The sequence below is a fragment of the Pelophylax lessonae genome (assembly GCF_965119305.1).
Source record: "Pelophylax lessonae genome assembly, chromosome: 7".
NCBI classification, from domain to species: Eukaryota; Metazoa; Chordata; class Amphibia; order Anura; family Ranidae; genus Pelophylax; species Pelophylax lessonae.
Genome location: NC_138774.1, coordinates 187,946,318 through 187,970,663, shown reverse-complemented (window position 1 = coordinate 187,970,663; position 24,346 = coordinate 187,946,318). Strand labels below are relative to the sequence as shown.

Here is a 24,346-nt window from a genome sequence, read left to right as displayed (position 1 = left end):
CCAAATTGTTGGCTGAATTCTAACCTGAAATGGACCAGAAGATGCGGAGGACTTGTGCAATTCACACCTGCGCCACTCCAGAGATATGTGAACTGACTCCATAGCGAGCTAGTTACAATCTCCTGACGTCCGAATTGGCAATTCGCAATAGTGTGAACCCAGCTTCAGTTTTAAAGGATCAGTTAAGTCAACACAACAACAAAACAAAGTAATATATTGCAGTTTGCCAGTTCTTAGATGTGTAGCTGCAGTCGTTTTCCTTTTCCTTCCTTCCTGTAAGCTGAACTGAAAGCAAAAAATCTTATCCTTATTCTGTAAATTGGTAATCCTATCACCCACTATGTGATGGAAATGAACAGACATGTTTGAAGTCCTGCCTGGATAACAACCATTGCTTCCTCCATAGATACAGTGGAGGCTTGAGTGTAGCCAGGGATAGAAAGTATTCTATTCGCAGGATCAATAGGGTAGGCGGAACCTCCCCCCCAGTGGATGGGAACAGAAGTAGAAATGATGGCAAAAAAGATTTTACTGTTGGAGAATCCAATATGTATAAGAAACCAGGGCCCTGATTCAGCCCACTAGACTCCAGTTATCAAGTTATAACTAAAACATCATTTATAGGTGGAATGAGTCTTCAAAAGTTTGGAAAGCATTAAAGTGGAATTCAGACCTAACTATTCTTAACAATTTTCCCTCCCCCTTAATCCTACCTATTCTGCCTACCCTGTGTAAAAAAATATTTGTATACTTACCTTTTTTATAGTTCAGTCTGGTTAGATCATGTGCCCCTGTAGCTCCGACTTTACTTTGTCATGGAGAGATCGACAGCAACTGTGAATTAAGGGATCCATGCCGTCACCTATAGAACCCGATGGTCCAGCTGTTGTCCGAGCTCCCTCCTCTCCCCTGCAGTAGTCAATCACTAACACTACGGAGCCAAAGCTGCAGGATCAGTTGACCAAACTGGATATTTTTTACTCCGGAAAGGGAGGGGGAGGGAAATTTTTAATGTTAAGCTTGAATTCCACTTTAAAGCAGGCATGAGCCTCCACTATAGTTTTGCAAATGCTGGTTTACCCTAATGCATTCCCAGTGGGGGACCATCAAAAGGAGGTTTGGAACTGCTCTGTGCAACCTCATTGCGCAGAGCAGATAAGTATAACATCTTTGTTTATTTTAAGTCATAAAAAATGTTATCCTTTACTATCCCTTTAAAACTGAATTCCAGACAAATATAAAAGACACGAATAATGAAGCTTTGCAATTATTCATATATTCCTTTAGTATTTTTTTTTAATTCAAGCAGCGTATCTTAATTTAACTTGGTATGAACCTCTTGTAGCTCTTGTAGTGCAGAGCTCAGAAAGAGAGAAGAAGAAGCAGCACAAGGAGCCATTCCTGTGGGTTGCAGTTCAAGGAGCAAGCTAATAGAAGGAAAAAGCAGAGTGACAAATAGATAAGCTCAACAGCCTGATGCTTCTCTCACTTTCCAGCCACAGTGTCGGGACGCGAAGGAGACCTGCAAGTCTAAAGCCCCGTACACACATGCAGATCGTCGTCATACAAATGTTCGTCTTTTCTCCCCGGGATGTCGGTGTCTGTTGAAAAGTGCAAAGACAGCACAAGGACAGCACAAGAATTTTGTCCGCAGACTTCAGCTGACTGCAGAAGTGATGTCATGTAATGGTTAACTTTCCCTGTGTTTTTTATTTTCTGAGCATGCCCAGTCTTGCAAATCTGCGGTCTGTCGGCTGATTTCTGTACTGACAGGCGAACAATCGTCCATTCTGGTGTCTGCAGACAAAAATTTTCATGTTTGCAAGAAAGACTCTTGTCCGCGGATTGTGTGCAGACATCTGTCGGAGGCACCATACTAACACGCATACAATCGGCAGATCTTTCGTCCGCCGACGTTTGTATGACGACGATCTGCGTGTGTGTACGGGGCTTAAGTGAAACTGAAGCAGAGAGGGAACAGGCCCTCTCCTTCGCCAGGCAGAACTGTGTGGTGTGACACAGCTGTATCAATCACAGGACTGGATGAACAGAAATATAAACCCTTTGGGAGCTAAAACCGCTCCCATTTTGTGTATTTTATTATTTTGTCTGGAGTTCAGCCTTAATACAAAAATAGCTTTCCTGTGGTTTTCTCCATGGCCATGTAATCAGAAAATCTTTGTAGTTTGTGTCTACAAAATACATATTCACCAGTTATTTTTTATGCAATATTTAATTGTGATTAAATATCAAACAATAGTTAAAAAGTGTAATTTATATATATACATTTTTACTTCTCTCTTATTTAACAGTGAATGTTTTACCCAATGAGAATGACATTTTGGAGCGCTCTTTGGATCACACTGACACAGTCACAGACTCTACAAGCAAGGTGCATTATCTTTTTCACAGAAGCATGATTTTATGTACTTTTTAGAAAATTTCTTATATAAATTCTATACTTTGTATGACAGGTAGGTGGCAGTATTAAGGCTGTTTGCTGTTGGGAAAATGAACACAGTATACTGCACTCCGGCTGTTTGCTGTTGGGAAAATGATCACATTATATTGCACTCCTTTAATATCACTTCATCTACAATCATTGCTGAAAATATAAAGGAAAAATATTTGTCCTTTTTTAATAAATCATGTTTTATAACACAAATATTTAATCCTTCAAGTACTTTCAGATAGGAAAATGGTTGGAAATGAAAGGGATAGGTTTGTTATAAAAAAGAAATACATTATATCTATACAGTATCTCACAAGGGAGTACGGTACACCCCTGACATTTTTGTAAATATTGTATTATATCTTTTCATGTGACAACACTGAGGAAATTGCACTTTGCTACAATGTAAAGTAGTGAGTTTACAGCTTGTATAACAGTGTAAATTTGCTGTCCACTCAAAATAACTCAACACACAGCCATTAATGTCTAAAGGGCTGGCAACAAAAGTGAGTACACCCCCCAAGTGACAATGTCCAAATTGGGCCCAATAAGACATTTTCCCTCCCCGGTGTCATGTGACTTGTTAGTGTTACAAGGTATCAGGTGTGAATGGGGAGCAGGTGTGTTAAATGTGGTGTTATCGCTCTCACTCTCTCATACTGGTCACTGGAGGTTCAACATGGCACCTCATGGCAGAGAACTCTCTGAGAATCTGAAAAAAAGAATTGTTGCTCTACATAAAGATGGCCTAGGCTATAAGAAGATTTCCAAGTCCCTGAAACTGAGCTGTAGCATGGTGGCAAAAACTATATAGCGGTTTAATAGGACATTTTCCACTCAGAACAGGCCTCGCCATGGTCGACCTTAAAGGTTGAGTGCACATGTTCTGCATCATATTCAGAGGTTGTCTTTGGGAAATAGACGTATGAGTGCTGCCAGCATTGCTGCAGAGGTTGAAGGGGTCGGGGGTCAGCCTGTCAGTGCTCAGACCATACGCCGCACACTGCATCAAATTGGTCTGCATGGCTGTCATCCCAGAAGGAAGCCTCTACTAAAGATGATGCACAAGTAAGCCAACAAAGTGTTTGCTGAAGACAAGCAGACTAAGGACATGAATTACTGAAGCCATGTCCTGTGGTCTGATGAGCCCAAGATAAACTTATTTGGTTCAGATGGTGTCAAGCGTGTGTGGCAGCAACCAGGTGAGGAGTACAAAGACAAGTGTGTCTTGCCTACAGTTAAGCATGTTGGCGGGAGTGTCATAGTCTGGGGATGCATGAGTGCTACTGGCACTGGGGAGTCACAGTTCATTGAGGGAACAGTGAATGCCAACATGTACTGTGACATACTGAAGCGAAGCAGAGCATGATCCCCTCCCTTCAGAGACTGGGCCACAGGGCAGTATTCCAACATGCTAACCATCCCAAACACACCTCCAAGATGACCATTGCCTTGCTAAAGAAGCTGAGGGTAAAGGTAATGGACTGGCCAAGCATGTCTCCACAGCTAAACCCTATTGAGCTTCTGTGGGGCATCGTCAAATGGAAGGCGGAGGAGTGCAAGGTCTCTAACATCCACCAGCTCCGTGATGTCCTCTGGCGGGGTGGAAAGGACTCCAATGGCAACCTGTGAAGCTCTGGTGAAGAGGGTTAAGTCAGTGCTGGAAAATGGAGGCCACACAAAATATTGACACTTTGGGGCCAATTTGGACATTTTGACTTAGGGGTGTACTCACTTTTGTTGCCAGCGGTTTAGACATTAATGGCTGTGTGTTGAGTTATTTTGAGGGGAAAGAAAATGTATACTGTTATACGAGCTGTACACTCATTACTTTACATTGTAGCAAAGTGTCATTTCTTCAGTGTTGTCACATGAAAAGATATAATAAAATATTTACAAAAATGTGAGGGGTGTACTCACTTTTGTGAGATACTGTATATTCGTTAAATTTAAAGGGTCACTGTACCTTAAACGAATGTTTCCAGTGTCTTTCCTGTTCTAGGGCAGTGGGAAATCTTTAAAGGTCTAAACTATACCCACAAATGTTTATGAAAGCAAAATCCTTATTTAAAAAAAATGTACACAGTATTTTTTAAATGCACATAAACACAAAAGATCAAAATCAACCCTGCCCCAATTGTTTTTTTTGCTTTTTAATTTTTTTTATTGTTTTTCAAAGTACAACAGTAAAAACATACAGCTAAAAAAACAATGTTGTGTTGAACCCTGCCTCAGTTTGCTAATCTACAAATACAAATAAAAGTGAAAAAGGTTGAGGGGTCTTTAGGGTTAATTTTACATCTGTTCACCTATAAAAAAAAAAAAAAATACAAACGCAACCCATCTCCCAATCCCTCTCAATACCACTAGATGTGTGTGTGTCATAGCCCCAGCTTCCCCTATAGTTCTTTACTTACCTCAGGCATCAGAAGAGGTAAATACAAGCCTGTGAGGGATGGGGGCAGGGGGATATATTATAGGTGAACATGTAGTTTGCGGTAACACTGAAGTAATATCTCAGAATATGTGCTCACTGAAAATACATAGGTTTGGTCACTAAATGTGCCTCTTTCTAATTTTTAGTGGAGCGAAGTGAGCCAGTTTTACGGTTCAACTAATATGTTCAACCGCTTTACCATGGAAATGGCACAACAGTATCTTCGGGAGGAGGAGCTGCGGGCCAGACACCAGACAGCGCTTCTCAAGCTCCGCGAAGACGCCCTAAAAGAAAAGACAAAAGCAGAACTAGCACTGCTCAAGCACCAGAGAATGTATGCCAATATTGCTTGTTTTACACAACCTAAAAATAGACATTATAGATTTGTAGTGATATACTCCCCAAACGTCTTAGGGCTTTCACGGTTCCTTCAGGCAAGGGACAGTCGGTGTTGGGTAGTCACAATATACAATTTTTGTTGTTCATTTTCCATTTGATTTATCAGCTGTGTAGTGCAATGGCCTGCCTGATTGCAAACAGATTTGAAAGTGTTTAGGTTTGACCTCATATTACATGGTTTTGGTAAATCTAAAGGAAAGTTGTACAAGGAAAATGTATAAAAATTGTATAGTGTGTAGCCAGCTTTTGGTAAGGTAATACTGTAGCAGACTGGGTAATCGGCTGAATGATCTTTGAATACCCTCTTTTGGGGCTCTCTGTGGGTCACAAGGGATTTGAGGAGTTTCTGATGTAGGCACCTCTGTTTTACTTGGATTTCTTCTCTCTGGATATTGTAGACTGGCACATCTGGATTGGGTTGATGTAAGAAAATCCTGGGACTTCTTCAAATGTTATTTTAAATCTTCCTTGCTGGCATGTGGCTTTACATCAGACTAACACTCTGTCCCTAAGTTAAACATCAAGGTCTGATACTTTTAACTCTCCTTTCTTCACCCACAACCAGTTTTTAACAAACTGTTGGATTTCAGACAGGAATTGTTTCCACTCCTGATCCAGGAAGTCAGAGTATGTTCAAGTTCTTCTGTAGGCGCTGGGAGCACTCACCCAGCAACTTGTTGGTTTCCGGTAGTAGCTTTGACCTTTTTCTGGGACTGGGCCACCGCTGTAACTGCATCACCTCTATTAGAAGAAAGCCACTGGATCCTCTCTGGATCTCTGCCCAGTTAATACTAATCTAGTACATGAATGAGATTTAACTAAGACCTACTCTGAGGCAAGTCAGAGATTTCTAATTTTTTAGATTTTTAAATTCACAATAGGTTCCTGGTGAGTCATTCCACTTTGTTGCCCCGCTGCCTGGCTCCTGGCAGTGGGGTATTCCGGGTTAAACAGTTTCACTATGTATAGTTGGGACAGTCTTTCTAGAGATAGCACAGCTTAACAGTTCCAGCACAGGGATGATGACCTTTCCCATCTTGGCTGTGGTGTTTGCCTTCTCCACGGGGGGGGGGGGGCATGGAGGAGTATCACTGTCTTTGCTTTAGGGCAGATAACTCTGTCTGGAACTGGCAGACCACCCATTCACCTCCAATGGAGCAGTCTACTTGGTTGCAGGTGGGTCTATCATTTCCCACCTGCAATGGCCATAGGTGTGCCTGGAGGAGTATCATGGGCATGGAGGAGTATCACTGTCTGTGCTTTAGGGCATATAACTCTGTCTGGAACTGACAGAACACCTATTCACCTCCAATGGAGCAGTTGGTTGCCGGTGGGTCTATCATTCCCCACCTACAATGGCCATTGGTGTGCCTGAGCCTGTACGTCTCTGCTCCTGACACTTAGGCAGCTTCTGACAGTTCATTGCACTTCATATTGGAGTTGCTTCTGTGTTCCTCTTGCAAGATTTCTCTGACTTTAATTGGCAGCAATTCACCTACAAAATGTTCCTTCAGCTATCAGTCCACATTACCCAGCCAGGTCGTACTGCTCAGTCCCTATTCCTACAGTGTATCACTGCTGCCATGTCTTGTAGCTCCAGTGCATACTGTGGAATGAACTTTCTGCTTTCTGCCATTTGCATATAAACAGTTAACTATCTTGTTAAAGAAATACTAGTCTTCTGCTGGTAGGCGCAGGATTAGCCTTACACATTAGCCTTGTGTACTTGGGTAATTATTGCAGCAGGAATCCTGATAAGAATAAGGGAGTCAATTAAGTAGGAGCAATCGGCTGATTGATTAAACAGGTAGAAACTGTAAATTGCAGTTACTAGACAGGTGCAAAGTTAGTAGCAATAATACAAAACAGGTTCAGGATGGTGAAAAAAACATGCATCAACTGCAGAATAATGAAAGCTGCACAAGCATATGAAAGCTGCACAAACAAGGACTCTTCCAGGCACTGTCTTGGTGACTCGATCAAAGTGAAAAGGTGGATGCATAGTCTCTGTAGGATTCTATAACAAAGCATCAAGCTGAATACAGAATAAATGGTACAAAATAAACGATACAGAATAAAACAGTACAAAATACAGTAAAACCTTGGTTTGAGAGTAGCTTGGTTTAAGAGCGCTTTGCAAGACAAGCAAAATTTTCAAATAAATTTTGACTTGATATACAAGCGATGTCTTGATATACAAGTAGCCTCAAGTCACAGCTGAGTATAAAAGAGAAGAGGGGCGCCTCTAAGTGTAGCAATATGGTTAAATTTAATGAAGGTACAACATTTAGCAACTCACATGGTTGAGGATTGGAACAGGCACATCTAAGGATGCAGGCATCTGGGGTAAAGCTGTCCACATAGACTGTCCTCCGCACCACCATCGACGTCATCCCTTCCATGCTGCCCCTCGCTTTCAGATCGCTTTACTGCAGGGTGGTCTTCCCGGTCAGGATTACAGACTGGCAGCCGGTGGTGCAGCTTTACCCCAGATGCCTGCATCCTTAGATGTGCCTGTTTTATTCATCAACCATGTGAGTTGCTAAATGTTGTACCTTTATTAAATGGAACCATATTGCTACAATTAGAGGCGTTTCTCTTCTCTTTGATACTCTGTAGCTCCTGCTGAATTTTGCTTCTAATCCCCTTGTGGAAGCGGCTATTTGTGGATGGACATTTTATGGTTACACAACCTATCGCAATGCTATAATCTTTTTATATGGACTATAAACTGAAGGACTAATGAATAAATGGTTGTGGAACGAATCATCTGAGTTTCCATTATTTCTTATGGGGAAATTCGCTTTGATATAAGAGTGCTTTGGATTACAAGCATGTTTCCGGAACAAATTATGCTCGCAATCCAAGGTTTTACTGTACAGTGATATTCATAGACAATGTTCCTCAAAGTGTAATCCAGAGTAGCTCTTGGTAACATAGCTGATAAACTAGAGGAATCCAGGGCCCAAGGGCAAAGTCTCACCCCACTGGAACTGCAGTACTCTGGTAGCAATTGGGGGGAGGGCTCTCCCCAGCAGCTGGGCCTTTTGGACAAGCTGCATGCTTCTAGTCTGTGGCCCAGCTGCCCGCTTTCCCATTCTGACTATGCAGAATCTCCCTACTGGCTGCAAATTTTCCCAGCTACATCGGTCTCATTAGGGGTGGCCTCTCTGCACTAGGAGGAAAGCAGAGAAACTTCCCAGTCAGTATATTCATAGCAAGAGGTTATTTTGGATAAACATTAAATCCTGTTTATTTCCAAGGTGCTGGGAGATGAAGAAGGAACATGAAAAAGTGGAAGAAATCTTGAGAGAAGAGGAAGACATCCAAATAAAGTTGAAACAGGAGCAGGTAACAGAAGCAGTCTGTGTTAGAATTTGCCCTCACACTCACCTTCCTGGGAAGGAATAAATCAAAACCTCCAAAACTTTTTATCTCATCTTTATAGTTTGCCTGACCCAAAACAAGGCCAATCATTCATTCCAGATCTGAGTATATCAATAGACTCAAGGAGAAAACAACATTTACATTTAGTGAATGCCAATTTTTATTAATATTTTAAAAGATTTACCTAAAAGCATTTTTAAAATTTTAATTTCTTATCATACTTGCTTGCTGCTCTGTATACAGACATGTACAGTAGGTACAACCTCTATTAACTGTCACTTTGTTAGACGGTGTCATTTCTTGCTGAAAAACTGCTGCAAGAGAATCAAGACAGAACAAGTCGGCCTGGGAGTGTATTGTTTTCAACAACAGTTCCTTTTATAAACTAGAGCTAAGATAAGAGGTGCATTAATTAGACCTGTGCAGAACAGAACATTTTTTTTTGTTTCAGATAGACTTGTTATGTTACAAATTATGTTTTGTTGATTTCTTTCAGAATTCGTATAGTTTCATTTAATTTTGTTGTGTTTATTCATTTTGTAACGAATTCCAAATTTTTCGTAACAATTCGGATTGGTCGAAAAATGATCGACAGATTCGAATTCTGTGTGATGAATAGCTGGTTGTTGAGGAGGCCGGGAAGCCGGCCGCTACGCCTTTGAAAACTGATGACTTATCAGCTGTCAGTGGGCTTCCCTGCTGAAAGCTGAAATGTAAAACAAAAGAATGCGGACATTGAAAAATTCAGAAAAAAACAGCGTGGAGTCGCCCCCCCCATGCCAAAATTTTAAAAAGAATGGTGTGGGGTCCTGCCCCAAAATCCATACAAGACCCTTATTCGAGCATGCGGACCAACAGGCCAAGAAAGGGGGGGGGGTGAGCGAGAACCCCCCCGAACCAAAGCACATTGTCCCCATGTTAATGGAGACAAGGGCCTCTTCCCCACAACCCTAAGCAGTGGTTGTGGGAGTCTGTGGACAGGGGGCTTATTGGAATCTGGAAGCCCTCTTTAACAAGGGAGCCTCCAGATCCCACCCCCCATGTGAATGGGTATGGGGTACATAGTATCCCTACCCATTCGCAAAAAAATTGTAAAAAGTGAACAAAGACACTACGTTATTGACAATTCCTTTATTAAAAAAAAAAAAAAATGTCCCCTGGTGTAGGTCCATCGTCAATTACGATGCCCGCCACCACCATTGGGCCTCAAAAAAAACCTCTGGTCTCATCGAAGGCTCCCGCTGTCTGCCTGACATTTCCTAAATAGCTAAGGGGCGGAGTCACCCAATGATGTCAGTGGGTGACTCCCCCACTTAGCTATTTAAGAAATGTCTGATGAAGGAGCAGGCAGACGGTTAGAACCTTTAGTGAGACGGGAGGTTTTTCATTTTTTATTCCCTTTTTTTCAGGTCCAGTGGTGGTGGCAGGCGTCGTGATTAAGGAGGTACCTACACCGGGGGGACGTTTTTTTTTTTTTCTAAATTTTAACCACCACAATACTGGCCACTTTCACCACCGTCCTGCACAGGCCAATTTTAAGTTTTCAGTGATGTCGCTCTTTAAATGATTATTACTTAGTCATTCAAGGTTGTACCCATATAAAAGAAATTTCACACAAAATCACCACTATGTTTTTTATTTTTTTGCACTACAGGTAAAAAAAAAAACTATTTTTTTTTTTAATGTGTTTTTCTTAATTTCTTTTATAAAATTTTGCAAATAAGTATTTTTTCTATATAAATTTTGACCAAAAATTATACTGCTACATTTCTTTGGTAAAAATAATCTAAATCAGTGTATATTATTGGTCTTTGTAAAAGTTATAGAGTTTACAAGCTATGATACCAATCATTAAAAATTGATGACACCTGATGTACTGACGGCCTATCTCATTTCTTAACACTCTAACATGCCAAGACAGTACAAATACCCTCCAAATGACCCCTTTTGGGAAAGTAGACCATCCAAGGTATTTAGTAAGAGGCATTGCGTGTTTTTTTAAGTTATCATGTTTTCCCACAATTCTTTGGAAAATAAAGACATTTTATATATATATTGTAACATGGGGGACCATTAGCTCAGTGGCAGATACATTTCTCCAGTGATTCACTGCAGTCAGGTATTATATTTTAAGGGCCTAGTAGCCCATTTTTATTAAAAGGCAAAATAAAAAGTCCATAACACAGGTTTTCCCTCGCAGGGGTTCTTTGACAGTAAATACAAAACTGAAAATACTAGCCCACCTGGCTCTCTCGTTCTCGTGCAATTTTTCCTCAGCAGTACCTCTGCACTTTATGCTGGTCCCCAGACCATGGACTCTCAGAAGCTGACAGCTTCACTGTGGCCTTGGTCCTCAGGCCGTCTCCTGTCTCTTCAGACACACACATGTGCTCTGGCTACTACCTACAGCCACTGACTCCCAGAGAGTATTGGAGTCCTCCTGACTCCCCATAACCAGACCTCCTGTCTGTTGGATGAAGCAGTCTCTAACTGGGAGCCCTGAGGTCTTCCTAGACCTTCATTATAAGGGTTGTGTGCACCTGAGCACACACCCTGCAGGTCATCCACAAAACCTGGACACAGGGTTGGAGATTCCGTCCCTCCCAAGACATGAAATCTCCAAACTACAGAGCCCCATCCAAAAATATCAAAACCTGGAGAAAGCTGTAAAAGCAGTTTTCTTCACTGCACATCTACGCTCTGTAGTCCTGCTCTGTAGGCATCCTTGCAACTAAACCCCAAAACACATTCTGTTACCCCTCTTGAGCATGGCAATATCACTTGTGTAAGACTTTTTCACAGCCTAGCCACATAGAAAGGTGCAACATTCAAGCACCTTCAGGCATTATCCACTTTAAGTCCGAGCCTTCCTCTGGCACTTTTTGTTTACAAGTAACAATCTCTATTTTTTGCTAGAAAATTACTTGAAACCCCTCAAACATTATATATCTTTGTAGCAGAGGCCCTAGAGAATAAAATATTGGGTTTTGAAAATTTTTATGTCACACGGTATTTGCGCAGCAGTTTTTAAACTCAATTTTACACTCTAATGCATAAATACATTTGATTAAATTTCAATGCACACAATGACTATGGAAAATTATTATCAAATACTTACAGTAATTTTCTTTTCCTGGCCTAGCCTCACGTCAGCACACAATGAGTTAACACCTCCTCTGGAGCCCACAGGACCACCTCTTCCTAGCTAAATAAAAGACAACCAATCCCCCACTGGAGTGATCGATAACCTAGCCTGCGACAGGCCACTAGGGAGGGAGTCCTGTGCTGATGTGAGGATAGGCCAGGAAAAGAAAATTACAGTAAGTATTTAATAACAATTTTCCATATTCCTGGCCCTACCTCAGCACACAATGGGATAGAACTAGCTGAATAAATGGGCGGGAGAGAACACATGAAAAGAAACTTTGACAATCCAAGAAAAACTGCCAAGGACAAAAATAATTTATATGTCTCGTCCCAAACTTTACAGAACTTGCTGACTGCACGCCTAGCCTGTAAAGTCAAATGAAGGGCTAGCCATCTCTCTCACATTCTTTACTGAAATGCTGGCATAACTGCCCCAAATGCTGCCACCCCTCTGGTCAAAGGAGTTTGCCCCTGTTCCTGAGCAGAAAAGCCTACTTCCTGCATGCAAATCGAATCACCCTGGTAAACCAATAGAAGAGGACTCAAGAACTTGACGGTGAAATTAAAAAAGATTGTCCACTTTCCTCATGTCTTTGACCTTTCCATGTACATGGTTAGCAACTTGTGTAAGGACCTGAAGTCTTCCTGCTGTGTACTCAATGACTCCATGTGAATGCTTGGAAAGAATGCCCCCAGGTTTTCCTGGAAACTGGATACCACTTGGAGATGGACGTAGTATCACTATTTCTGGTAAAAAGACACAATAGGGATCTTTGCAGGAAAGTGCTGCAATCTCCAAATCCTTCTGTCTGAAGCAACTGCTGTCAGAGGAACTAGTTTTACCACTGGGAACCACAATGAAAATGAAGCTATTGAAGCAAAGAATGCCTGTACTAGTGCTTTCAGAGCCAAGCCTAAATCCCATGAAGGGAACAAGGATTTCCTTGGTGGTCTTATATGGATTACATTTGTGATCTTATATGGATTACAGCCTGCATGAAGCATTTGTTCAATGGTTCTTCCACCCATCTGCAACTTCAAAAAAGGGCAGAGACCTGTACTTTAATTGAGTTGTATGTCAGACCAACCTCAAGCGCTGAATGTAAAAATGTCCAGGATATTGGCTAGAGCTGGAGACACAAGAGAGAAATAACTTTGCTGAGCAAACACGACAAACTTCCTTCATATCATCTTATATGTAGCGTTCATGGTCTTGTGGTCTTCACCAAGGTCTGAACCACCGCGGATGAAAATCCCTGCACCTCTAGTATGGCCAATTATATAGCTAGGCTAATGAGAGGCTCACTGGATCGGGGTGCTGCCACTGACATCATAAAAGATCTTGTTTGACCAGAAACAGGATTGGTGGTGCGGATGACATCTGGGGGGGGCGATTAAAAAGGAAAGCCTCCTCGGCAGGTGAAAAGCACCTGTATGGCATAAACATATTCTGTCCAAATGTTCAGAAGAATCTTCATAATCAAGGACACTGGAGGAATACGAACACCAACAGAAAAAATCCCATGGCACTGTGAATCCACCTTCTATCATTTCACCTTGGTACCTTGTTACAAATACCGAAAGATGTGTGTTCAGTGGACTCTCTATGAGATCTACCGCTGGAATTCCCCATAGAGACAATACTAGTTGAGGCATGTATTGTTGGAAAAATAATTTGCCCAACTGATCCATTAGTGGATCCTGCTTTCTCATCAAGTAGACTGCCGTTAACTGCCTGTAAGCGGCTCTCCATCCAGCGAAAAGTTTGTTACGAAATGTAACAGAAAAAGACAGACACTTGGCGCCCCCTTGGTGGGCAATATAGGCTACTGCTGTCTTGTTCACTCGGGCCCCTTGGAGGAAGATCCTGAAAGGCTTGCAATGCTAGAAAAAACTGCCTTACATTCAAGACAGTCAGAGCATCTGCATTCCACAAGGTTCCAATGAACTTGCACTTGTCTCCGCAGACTGGCATCCAACGTCAGAATTATTCCATCTCCTGGGTACTCCACAAAAGAGGCACACTAGTGTCCAAAACTCCAGTCCTTGCTAATTTGTGCAGACAAAAAGACCTTCTGATCCATAGGCAGCCCACCCCATTGACTGAGTAAGGCAAATTGAAAATCCCTCATATGCCACCTGGCCCAAGACAGCACTGGAATTTCTGCTGTAAAATATCCTAATGGGGACAATGCAGTCCCTCGCTGACATAAATGCTGTCTCCATGACTCTTAGTAGGCAAATTTAATTTGCAAATTTTTGTCGTTTTGGAAAACCACTTGACTTATTTGGGGATGAAAAACTACTCCAAGATCCTTCATAGATTAAGAAGGGGTTACCTGCTTTTACAGTTTGTTCACTAGTCGACTGAATTTGGAAAAGGATTTCTAGGACAAGGTTGTGATGCTTTGCCAGCTCCTGGCTTACACCTGTGACAATCAAAAAATCGTCCAAGTAGTGGTAGAGCCTTATCCCCAAAGACAAATTACTGCCACTACTGCCAAAATGTTCAAAAAGTTTCTTGGTGCTGTGTCAATTCTAAAAATGGCAAACACCTGAACTGGAAGTGACAGCCGGTCACTACAAATCTCAAATGTCTCTGGTGTTATGCACCGATTGGTACATGGCAATATACGTCAGCCAGGTCGATTGACTAACCGGTCCTCATGCTGGGCTATCGCCATGACTGTTTGCATGGACTCGATCTTGAACCTTTTGTTGTGTATGTACCCATTCAATTTCTTCAAACCCAGACAGTTGGGAAAGTTCCTGATGCCTTGAGTACTAGAAAGAATGGGGAGAAACCCCCGGATTTGTTCTTCTGGCGGCAGCAGCACTATCGACTTGTTGCAGTAGAATTCTTATACTGTACATAATCTTGCAAAAATTCTTTCTTCTTGAGATCTGTTGATCAGGAATGAAAGGATTTGGTGATTGTACTCCCAGCTAACTCTCTTTGATGTTTGTCTCCCAAACCTTCAAAAAAGGAGGCTATCCTAGTTCCCACTGGAAGACACTGTTCGGGCCTACCTTCAAAAGACTTTCCAGATGTCTAGCAGCCTGCTCTGGATTTGATTCCATGTAAAAAGGAAGATCGGGCTCCCTTCACTGTGATCTGGTAAGTTTCAGCCTGCCCTATAAGATTGGCCTCATGAACCCTTCTGAAGATAGACCAACTTGAAAAAAAAAAAGACGGCTGTTTCCTCTTGTTAGACTGTAGCCACAATCTCAACATTTCTTCTGTCAGTCACATGCTTCATCCAGTGTTTTCCCAAACAACAACCTCCTATTATGGAAAATTTTACAAAGGGATTGTGTGGACGCTTCATCCACCCTCCAGTGGCACAACCACAAAGCTCTCATCAGTGTGACTTAATGTGCCAGCCCTAAAACTAGGTCTATTGAAGCCTCAGCCACAAGTCAGCAACCAGGTTTAGTCCTTCAGAACCATGCCCACTCCTGCATGTTCCACTTGAATTAAAGGCCATTTCTTAATGCTTTATTATCACAGTTAATTCTGTTGCTAGTCAACAGGCAAAAAAACCTGCCACAGTATAGATTTTCTGCAAGTCTGCGGGCCAGTTTACCACAGCTCTGAGGACGTCACCGGAAGTGACGAAACACGTCAGTTTGGACCGCACAGCGTCATTACGTCACGATAGAGGTGGAACGCAAGCCGGAAGTGAGTCTATTGCTCCGCGAGGAGGACGAGCAACTCGCACCGCTAGACCACCAGTGATGTATAACAGCTTTTAAACCTACTCTACCCGAGTTATGGGTAAATAAAGACTGCTCTTTAAACTTTATCACACTATTTGGAGCCTTCTTTCTCCCCCACATGCTACTACTAATCGAGCACCCCGGAGCATAGAGGAATTTCAGCATTCCGGAGGACCATACAGAGGGGAAATCTATTAAGCCCAGTGGGCTTTGCAAGCATGAATGGTTCTAGTGCCATACGGCATATAGAGCCCACCTCATTTGGTAAGTGATTCACTTCACCTATTTACAAGGGATTTGTTTGTCACGGCCAGAGCACTTGCACTTTTGAATTGAAGATATATTTGCCATCAAGGACATTTTTATTAATTTGGAGCACAGAAGTCACTTTATATGTTTTGGACATTTTTTTCCCGGATATCTATGTACATATTTATTTTTTAGTGATTTTTATTCTTCACATACTAATTGATTTTGATTTTATATGTATATGCCTATTTATTTGCACAATTAATCAATAGATGGAGTCCACCTTGATGCTTTTTTGATATTTGTTATATATATATGGTTACACTGGTAATTCACATACCACATATAGAGTAGTATAGATACCGGCATCCATTGCTCGTAGCAAGCGCTGTATTTGATCTTTCATGAGATCATACATATCAAACGACTCCCCATATATACAGCAGCTGCAAAGCTCATTGTTTTTTAGGCTAGAGTTTTAAAAATACCCATAATCTAACTTTTAGTATTTATTAAACTACTCTTGTAACTCCTTGGCGCGCGGAATATACCTTTTGTATATATTTTTTCAGTTAAAGGGGCCTTTCTGCATGCACAATTTGAAAGTGTTCAGGTGCTTTTTTAATGCGTCTTGCCATGTTACAGATGCGTTCCGTACAGAAAAAAAATGCAATGTTCTCCTTTAGTTGACTACTGGAACACACTGCACTGCACTGGTGTGGCCTAGACCATTGGAATCCATTGTAAACACTGTTCATGCATCTTTGACTCGCATTGAAATGCATTGGACTGCATCTGGTGTGAACCTATTCCACTTTTCAAAACATAGGATCCGTAAAGGTATTGAAAGGCAAAAACACTTGCGTACAAGACGCTGGAAGGCCCCATCCACTCCTGGAAGTGCGTTGCCTAAACATGCATCAGCCAGCTTCATTGGATAAAGCTTGGAGACCTTTAATGTAATTTGGTCTTCTTATGAGATCTTTCCCATTCTTCCTCAATGAGCTTTTAACTCTATCATTATGGGAAAAAAAAGGCCCTTCCTTTTTCACATTTGGAAATATCCGTGTGCCTTCTGGGATGTTAGGCCTGCGTCTTGAATGTGGCATAGATATTTGCTGCATACTTTCCACTACAGCCTCTAGGCTTTGAAATTTGTGCTTCCTTATCCATTGTCATTTGAGGCATTCCATGCAAATTAATTTCCTGTCACTACAGACTGCATGCAGGTCCAACATGCATCCAGGGTTGGTCAAGGAATTTTCTATTGTGCTGATTTAAACACATGTGAGCCATTGCCATGTGAGCTGCTTGAGGAGCATTAAAGCTGCCCTGTGCGGGAATCTGAGGAATGCCGATTGTCCTGGTCGGGAGATGACCAGTGGCGGGTCTTATGTTTTATGGAGTGTTTGCTTTTAGGGCCTCTGCGCCTAAAATAATGCACAACACCATACTTTGCATTCCTTGAGCACTCTTTTAAAAAATTGTCTCACACTGTCCCCTTACCTTTACTAGTCTTCTGTGCCACTGACAGGTGTGGTGAGCTCATACAAAAAAGAAATATGGAAAAAAAATGTTTTTTCTTTCTTTTAGACCCATCTGCTTTCATCTACTTACTTCAGTAAGCAGCAGCAGATGAGGCCAGGCAGCCCTTCCATAGGTAGACAGGAGACACAGAATCCGAGACAAAAACCAGTCAGACTGTCTAACCCCCGAGAACACTGTACAGTACAGCACAGCAGGAGACCAAACAGCAACAAGTCTTTACCTCACAAGAGAAAACTGGCAGGACTGCAGAGAGAGGAGAGAAACTAGTTCCTCTGCCGAATCTAAGACTGTTTAAGCTGCTGCCTGGTGACTGGCGGTCACTACTCCTCGCCGCCGCATCTCCCCACCCCCTGCGACATCATCCACCGCCGCTCTCAGATCAAAGAACAAGCCAGGAGAGCAGTATAGCACGCTGCCTATACAAGACAGGAAAAAATCCAATTGTGACAATCCAATTGTAGAGCTTACTAATACCCCACCTGTAGAATATTCGTGCTATTTAAGCAACATTGCCTGCGGCCTGACACAAAGGGCACCCAGTTTCAGGAGGGTTTACCATTTAACATTTAGGGTCTTCCAACTCCATGAGAGGCTGAACATGGAGGGGTAGGTTCAGCAGGGGGGGTATATCCTTGCAGCAAACAAAGCACTTACCAACTGCAATCCACAGGTGGCCTGGAGCATGACCAAAAAAAAGAACACTTCAGTGGGGGAGGGGCTGTCTTTTATTTAGCTAGGAAGAGGTGGTCCTGTGGGCTCCAGCTCCCCATTGTGTGCTGACGTAAGGTAGGGCCAGGAAAATATAATACCCATATTTTTGGCAAAATATAAAATATGGTGTTGCACCGGAAAAATAGGTACCAAACATGTCACACTTTAAAATTGTGCACACTTGTGAAATGGCGCCAAACTTCAGTAAGATAAGTAGTGGAACCGCACTCAGGTAGATGAAAGCAAATGGAATACTTTATTCTTCAAATCATAGATGAACAGACAGTGCAGGGAACAGGTAATCCAAGGTTAACGCGTTTCACGGCACACACGGCCGCTTACTCATAACCGTCAGTTTGTGCATTGATGTTGCAATGGAACACTATTGTAGATGTTTTCGTGCACTGTTACAGATATTCATGGGACACTATGACAGATGTTTTGTGCACTAGTACAAATGTTCATGGGGACACTTGGACAGATGTTCATGGAACAGGGACAGGGACAGTGGTGCTTGGTGTGCTGTGTGGGGATGGCTGCAGTCTGTGTAATCTGGGACAGCTCTCTGTGTAGAATCATCAGTTACACAGAGAGCTGTAAGCACAGGTTGCAGCATCCCCCGCTCACCACCCAACCACCCACCCACACACACACACACACTGAGCTCTCAGCGGGGGAGCCGACACAGAGACACGTGTCTCTGTTTACACTGTGAAGGCTATGATTGGACACAGCTATCACGTGATCAGAAAGGCCAAAGGGCCAATCACAGCGCTCATATCCCGATCTGTGATGGACTGTATCCAAAAATCACAGCCATCACAGGATCGCTCTGCTACGGGTATGGCCAGGCCACTTCCTCCAAAATATTGTCAAAAATTTGTGTTGCGTTTTCTTTTTCACTTTTTACACTATTTTGGTAAACTAATTCACATAGAGTGGGGGGGGGGGCGGGATCTGGGCACAATGTGCTTTAGGGTGGGGGCATGTGGCCTGGTATGGTTCAGGAGGGGGGGGCACAGCTGATTGGACACAACGGGAGCCAGTCAATGGATCCGGTGGCCCTGATGTCCGCCAGCAACTGGCGATCCTTCCCGAGAGAGGCAGGAACACGGATCTCTGTCTTCCCCCGGTCAAATCATCCCCCAGACAGTTAGTAAGCACTTCCAGGCAACATAGTTAACCCTTTGATCGCCCCTGATGTTAACCCCTTCCCTGCCAGTGTCATTAGTACATTGACAGTGCATTTTTTTTTTTAGCACTGATCACTGTATTGGTGTCTCTGGTCCCAAAAAAAGTGTCATTTAGTGCCAGATTTGTCCGCCGCAATGTCGCAGTCCCACTAAAAATTGCTGATCACCGCCATTACTAGTAAAAAAAATTAAAAATTACATAAATCTATTGCTTAGTTTGTAGATGCTATTATATTGGCCTAAATTGAGGAAGACATTTTGTTTTTTTTCCTTTTTTTTTTTTTTTTATTGGATCTATTTTATAGCAGAAAGTAAAAAATATTGTTTTTTATTCAAAAGTTTTTTTGTTTATAGCGCAAAAAATACACACCACAGAGATGTTTAAATACCACCAAAAGAAAGCTATATTTGTGGGGAAAAAAAGTACATCAATTTTATTTGGGTACAGCATCACACGACCGCGCAACTGTCAGTTAAAAAAACGCAGTGCCTTATCGCAAAAAATGGCCTGGTCAAGAAGGGGGTAAATCTTCAAGGGCTGAAGTGGTTAAGGACGCGGATACATCCGAATCTCCAAATAACCAAAAATGAATCCGAATTTAAATTCGAACCGACACAAATTGCACATGTCTAGCATTAATGTACGATAAATAGAAAGCACTATGAACCTTAAAGCAAGGCATATTTATATACAGTCAGATTATAGTAATGAAACATGTCAAAATAAAGTATGCACATAAATAAACATGCAAGCAGTTAGAATGCAAAAATGTACTTTAACACCTATTAGGTGGAATGCATTAAATATGCCTTTACATCATAGAGGTAGAGGAATGATCTTAAGGCCCGTACACACGTACCGATCGTCGGCATACAAACGTCGGTGGACGAAGGATCTGCCGATTGTACGCGTGTTAGTATGGTGCCTCCGACAGATGTCTGCGCACAATCCGCGGACAAAAGTCTTTCGTGCAAACATGAAAATATTTGTATGCCGACACCAGAACGGACGATTGTTCGCCTGTCAGTACACAATTCGGCCGACAGACCGCAGATTTGCAAGACTGGGCATGCTCAGAAAATAGAAAACACAGGGAAAGTTAACCATTACATGACATCACTTCTGCAGTCGGCGGACAAAATTCTTGTGCTGTCCTTGTGCTGTCTTTGCACTTTTCAGCAGACACCGACATCCCGGGGAGAAAAGAGGAACATTTGTAAGCCGACCATCGGTACGTGTGTACGGGGCTTTAGGGCCATTACTTAGGCTTAGTTGGTTGCTAGTGTGTCATAGTGGCATGGAGCTCAGGGACTTGGTTGTGCTGTTTTGCAGGGAAGCCTGACTCCTAAGACTGGCTGAGCAGAATTACAAATAATTTGGAAGATAAGATATATATTATATTTGCGTATTTCAATGGTGTACTTGTTTCATGGAATGATGCAGTTCATGGGATCATACGATATGATATGTCAACATTAACCCCTGTGAAAATAAATAACATTAAGATAATCATACTCGCATAACTATATGAAAAAATGTAAAATGACTATAGATGATATATCATCAATCTTAACTCTCAGAATGACAGCATGTAAGGTCTTATTCAATAAGCTAAAAAGTAATGTGCAGTAATCCATAGGAAACAGTCATATTTTTTCTATAATCAAGTTAACTCCAATAAAGTGAAACATGACTGGTTGTTATGTTTTTTTCTGTGTTCTGTTTTACAGTATAATACCAGCAATATCCAAATATTTCTTAACATGTCACAAAAATATCCAGTGCTGTCTTTTTGTTTCACCATATTTTCTAAATCTGATAATTAGAATACCAATGGAGAATTTTTACAGGAATATTTCACAAACAAAAACAGAAGACAAATACCATATATACTCTAGTATAAGCCGACTTTTTCAGCACATTTTTTCCTACGTACCTGTTCTCCCTGGGGCTGACCTCAGCCCTGCATGATCCCCTCAGCCCTGCATCTCCTGCACCATGCCCGCAGCCCTACATCTCCTGCACCATGCCCTCATCCCTGCATCTTCTGCACCATGCCCTCAGCCTTGCATCTCCTGCACCATGCCCGCAGCCCTACATCTCCTGCACCATGCCCGCAGCCCTGCATCTCCTGCACCATGCCCTCATCCCTGCATCTTCTGCACCATGCCCTCAGCTTTGCATCTCCTGCACCATGCCCTCAGCCCTGCATCTTCTGCACCATGCCCTCAGCCTTGCATCTCCTGCACCATGCCCGCAGCCCTGCATCTCCTGCACCATGCCCTCAGCCCTGCATCTTCTGCACCATGCCCTCATCCCTGCATCTTCTGCACCATGCCCTCAGCCTTGCATCTCCTGCACCATGCCCTCAGCCCTGCATCTTCTGCACCATGCCCTCAGCCTTGCTTCTCCTGCACCATCCCCGCAGCCCTGAATCTCCTGCACCATGCCCTCAGCCCTGCATCTTCTGCACCATGCCCTCAGCCTTGCATCTCCTGCACCATGCCCGCAGCCCTGCATCTCCTGCACCATGCCTGCAGCAGCTGCATCTTCTGCACCATTCCCGCAGCCTCGCATCTCCTGCACCATGCCCGCAGCTTCTTCCTCTCCTGTACCATGCTCGCAGCCTCTGGTATCTATTTTTATTTTTTAAATTTACCAGTAGCTGCTGGTACCCTAGGCTTATACTCGAGTCAATAAGTTTTCCCAGTTTTTTTTGTGGTAAAATGAGGTGCCTCAGCTTATATTTGGGTTGGCTTATTCTGGAGTATATATGGTATGTGTTTTTCACAGCTGCAGCTGACAAATGTGACTACCTGTTATCACAGAGTGTTTCTATACAAAGTCTCAAATTTAATCACTGTACAGCCTAAATGGCTGGGAATTCAGACACCTGTCATAGACTTTAGATAGGCTGACCTAGGAGGAGATGCTGGCATCTTTTACTAGCAAGAAAAACAGCTGTACTAATTTTAGCTCTCCAAGGCTGTCATAGCTCAAAGCCTTTAGTGCCAAGTCTACCTCTCCTATGGTATTACAGTATCCACCAGAGAGAAAAAAAATGTATTACACCTTATGTTCCTAAAATCTTTCTAGTATTAAACATTTAAATGTATATTGTTGTTTCTGGTTTACATAATTACTATTCTGCCCTTCACTATTCTGCCCTTGCTTGAGTCACGAATGGTCGTTGAATAAGTTACATTAGTGGTTGCTATCTATAGACCTCAGTTTAATTCTAGGCCTTAGCAGACAGCCAACATAGAGAAAAGAAAATAGAGAGTGTGTGTGTGTGTGTGTGTGAATATATATATATATATATATATATATATATATATATATATATATATATATATATAAAAAGAGAAAAGAAGGCGCAAACACCTAGTGCAGTGATGGCGAACCTTGGCACTCCAGATGTTTCAGAACTATCTTTCCCATGATGCTCATGCACTCTGCAGTGTGGTTGAGCATCATGGGAAATATAGTAACAAAACATCTGGGGTGCCAAGGTTCGCCATCATTGACCTAGTGCATTACCCGTGGACACCTTCTTTAAAAAGTTTATTAAAATGCCAAAAACATACTCACAGACATGAAGAGTAAAATTCACATATAGAAAAACCACCACATGTGGAAATTAACATGTCCCTGTAATTGGACCACTGACACGTTTCGGGAGTCAAGCTGCCTTCCTCAGAGCTTTTAACCACCTCAATACAGGGCACTTAAACCCCCTTCCTTCCCAGACCAATTTTCAGCTTTTAGCGCTGTTGCAATTTGAATGACAATTGCGCGGTCATGCAACGCTGTACCTAAACCAAATTTGTGTCATTTTTTCCCCACAAATAGAGCTTTCTTTTGGTGGTATTTGATCACCGTCAGGTTTTTTCTTTTTTGGTGCACAAATAAAAAAAGACTGAAAAGTTTGAAAAAAAAAAAAAAGTTTTTTTGTTTAGGTTATAAAATTTTGTAAATAGATATGTTTTTTCCTGCACTGATGAGCACTGATGATGCCGCACTGACAGGCACTGATGAGGAGACACTGATGGGGTGGCACTGATGGGGTGGCACTGATGGGGTGGCACTGATATGCAGCACTGATGGGCACTGATAGGTAGCACTGATATGCAGCACTGATGGGCACTGATATGTGGCACTGATAGATAGCACTGATATGCAGCATATATGCAGGATCTGTCAGTGAGGAGAAGAGATCGAAGCCGTTACAATGGCTCTATTTACATTACATGACGGCTGTGATTGGACACAGCCGTCATGTGATCAGGAGGGCCAATCACAGGGCCCTCCTGCCGAATGATGTCGCTCTGTGTCCGAGGGACACAGGCACATCGAGATCGCGCCGCTGCGCGTGCCCGCGGCGGCGCGATCTCTCTCCTTCTGAAGGACGTACCGGAACGTCCATTCAGAAGGACGAGACTCCCGCCCGGCCGTATATGTACTATGGCCGGGTGGGAGGTAGTTAAAGGTGTCCACAGGTAATGCACTAAATGTTTGCGCCTCCTTTTCTCTTTCATGTGCTTATGTTTGGAGTTCCCTGCCTGAGGAGAGCGGCACGCCTGTCATCCCAATTGGAGTGAGTGCTTGGGTGATTCGGTTGTTTGGAATATATATATATATATATATTGTTATATATCTATATATATATATATATATATATATATATATATATATATATATATATATATATATATATATATATAAATTAACTGTTTTACCTGCCAGTACATTTTTATTCTGTTCAGTTTTGTGATCCAGGCATCCCTGCCAGACAGATTGGCTATCCTGTACTAGACTGCAATTATACTGAACAAAATTATAGAAGCAACACTTTTGTTTTTGCCCCCATTTTTCATGAGCTGAACTCAAGGATCTAAGACTTTTTCTATGTACATAAAAAGCCTATTTCTCTCAAATATTGTTCACAAATCTGGCTAAATCTGTGTTAAAGAGCACTTCTCCTTTGCCGAGATAATCCATCCACCTCACAGGTGTGGCATATCAAGATGTCACAGATTAATCCCGGTTTTCACTGTATATGGCAGATGGCAGACAGTGTGTATGGCGTTGTGTGGGTAAGT

The 24,346-nt window shown here is 42.4% G+C and overlaps 1 protein-coding gene across 1 annotated transcript in view; it reads left to right on the top strand.

Annotated features, from left to right (window-relative positions):
* Window positions 1–24,346, top strand: part of CCDC187 (coiled-coil domain containing 187) — a gene marked incomplete at both ends in the record, with an annotated part of 149,915 nt that overhangs the window by 76,525 nt on the left and 49,044 nt on the right. The window contains 3 exon segments of the mRNA XM_082264187.1: window positions 2,313–2,392; window positions 5,036–5,223; window positions 8,552–8,639. Of these exon segments, the coding sequence (XP_082120313.1) occupies window positions 2,313–2,392; window positions 5,036–5,223; window positions 8,552–8,639 (356 nt within the window).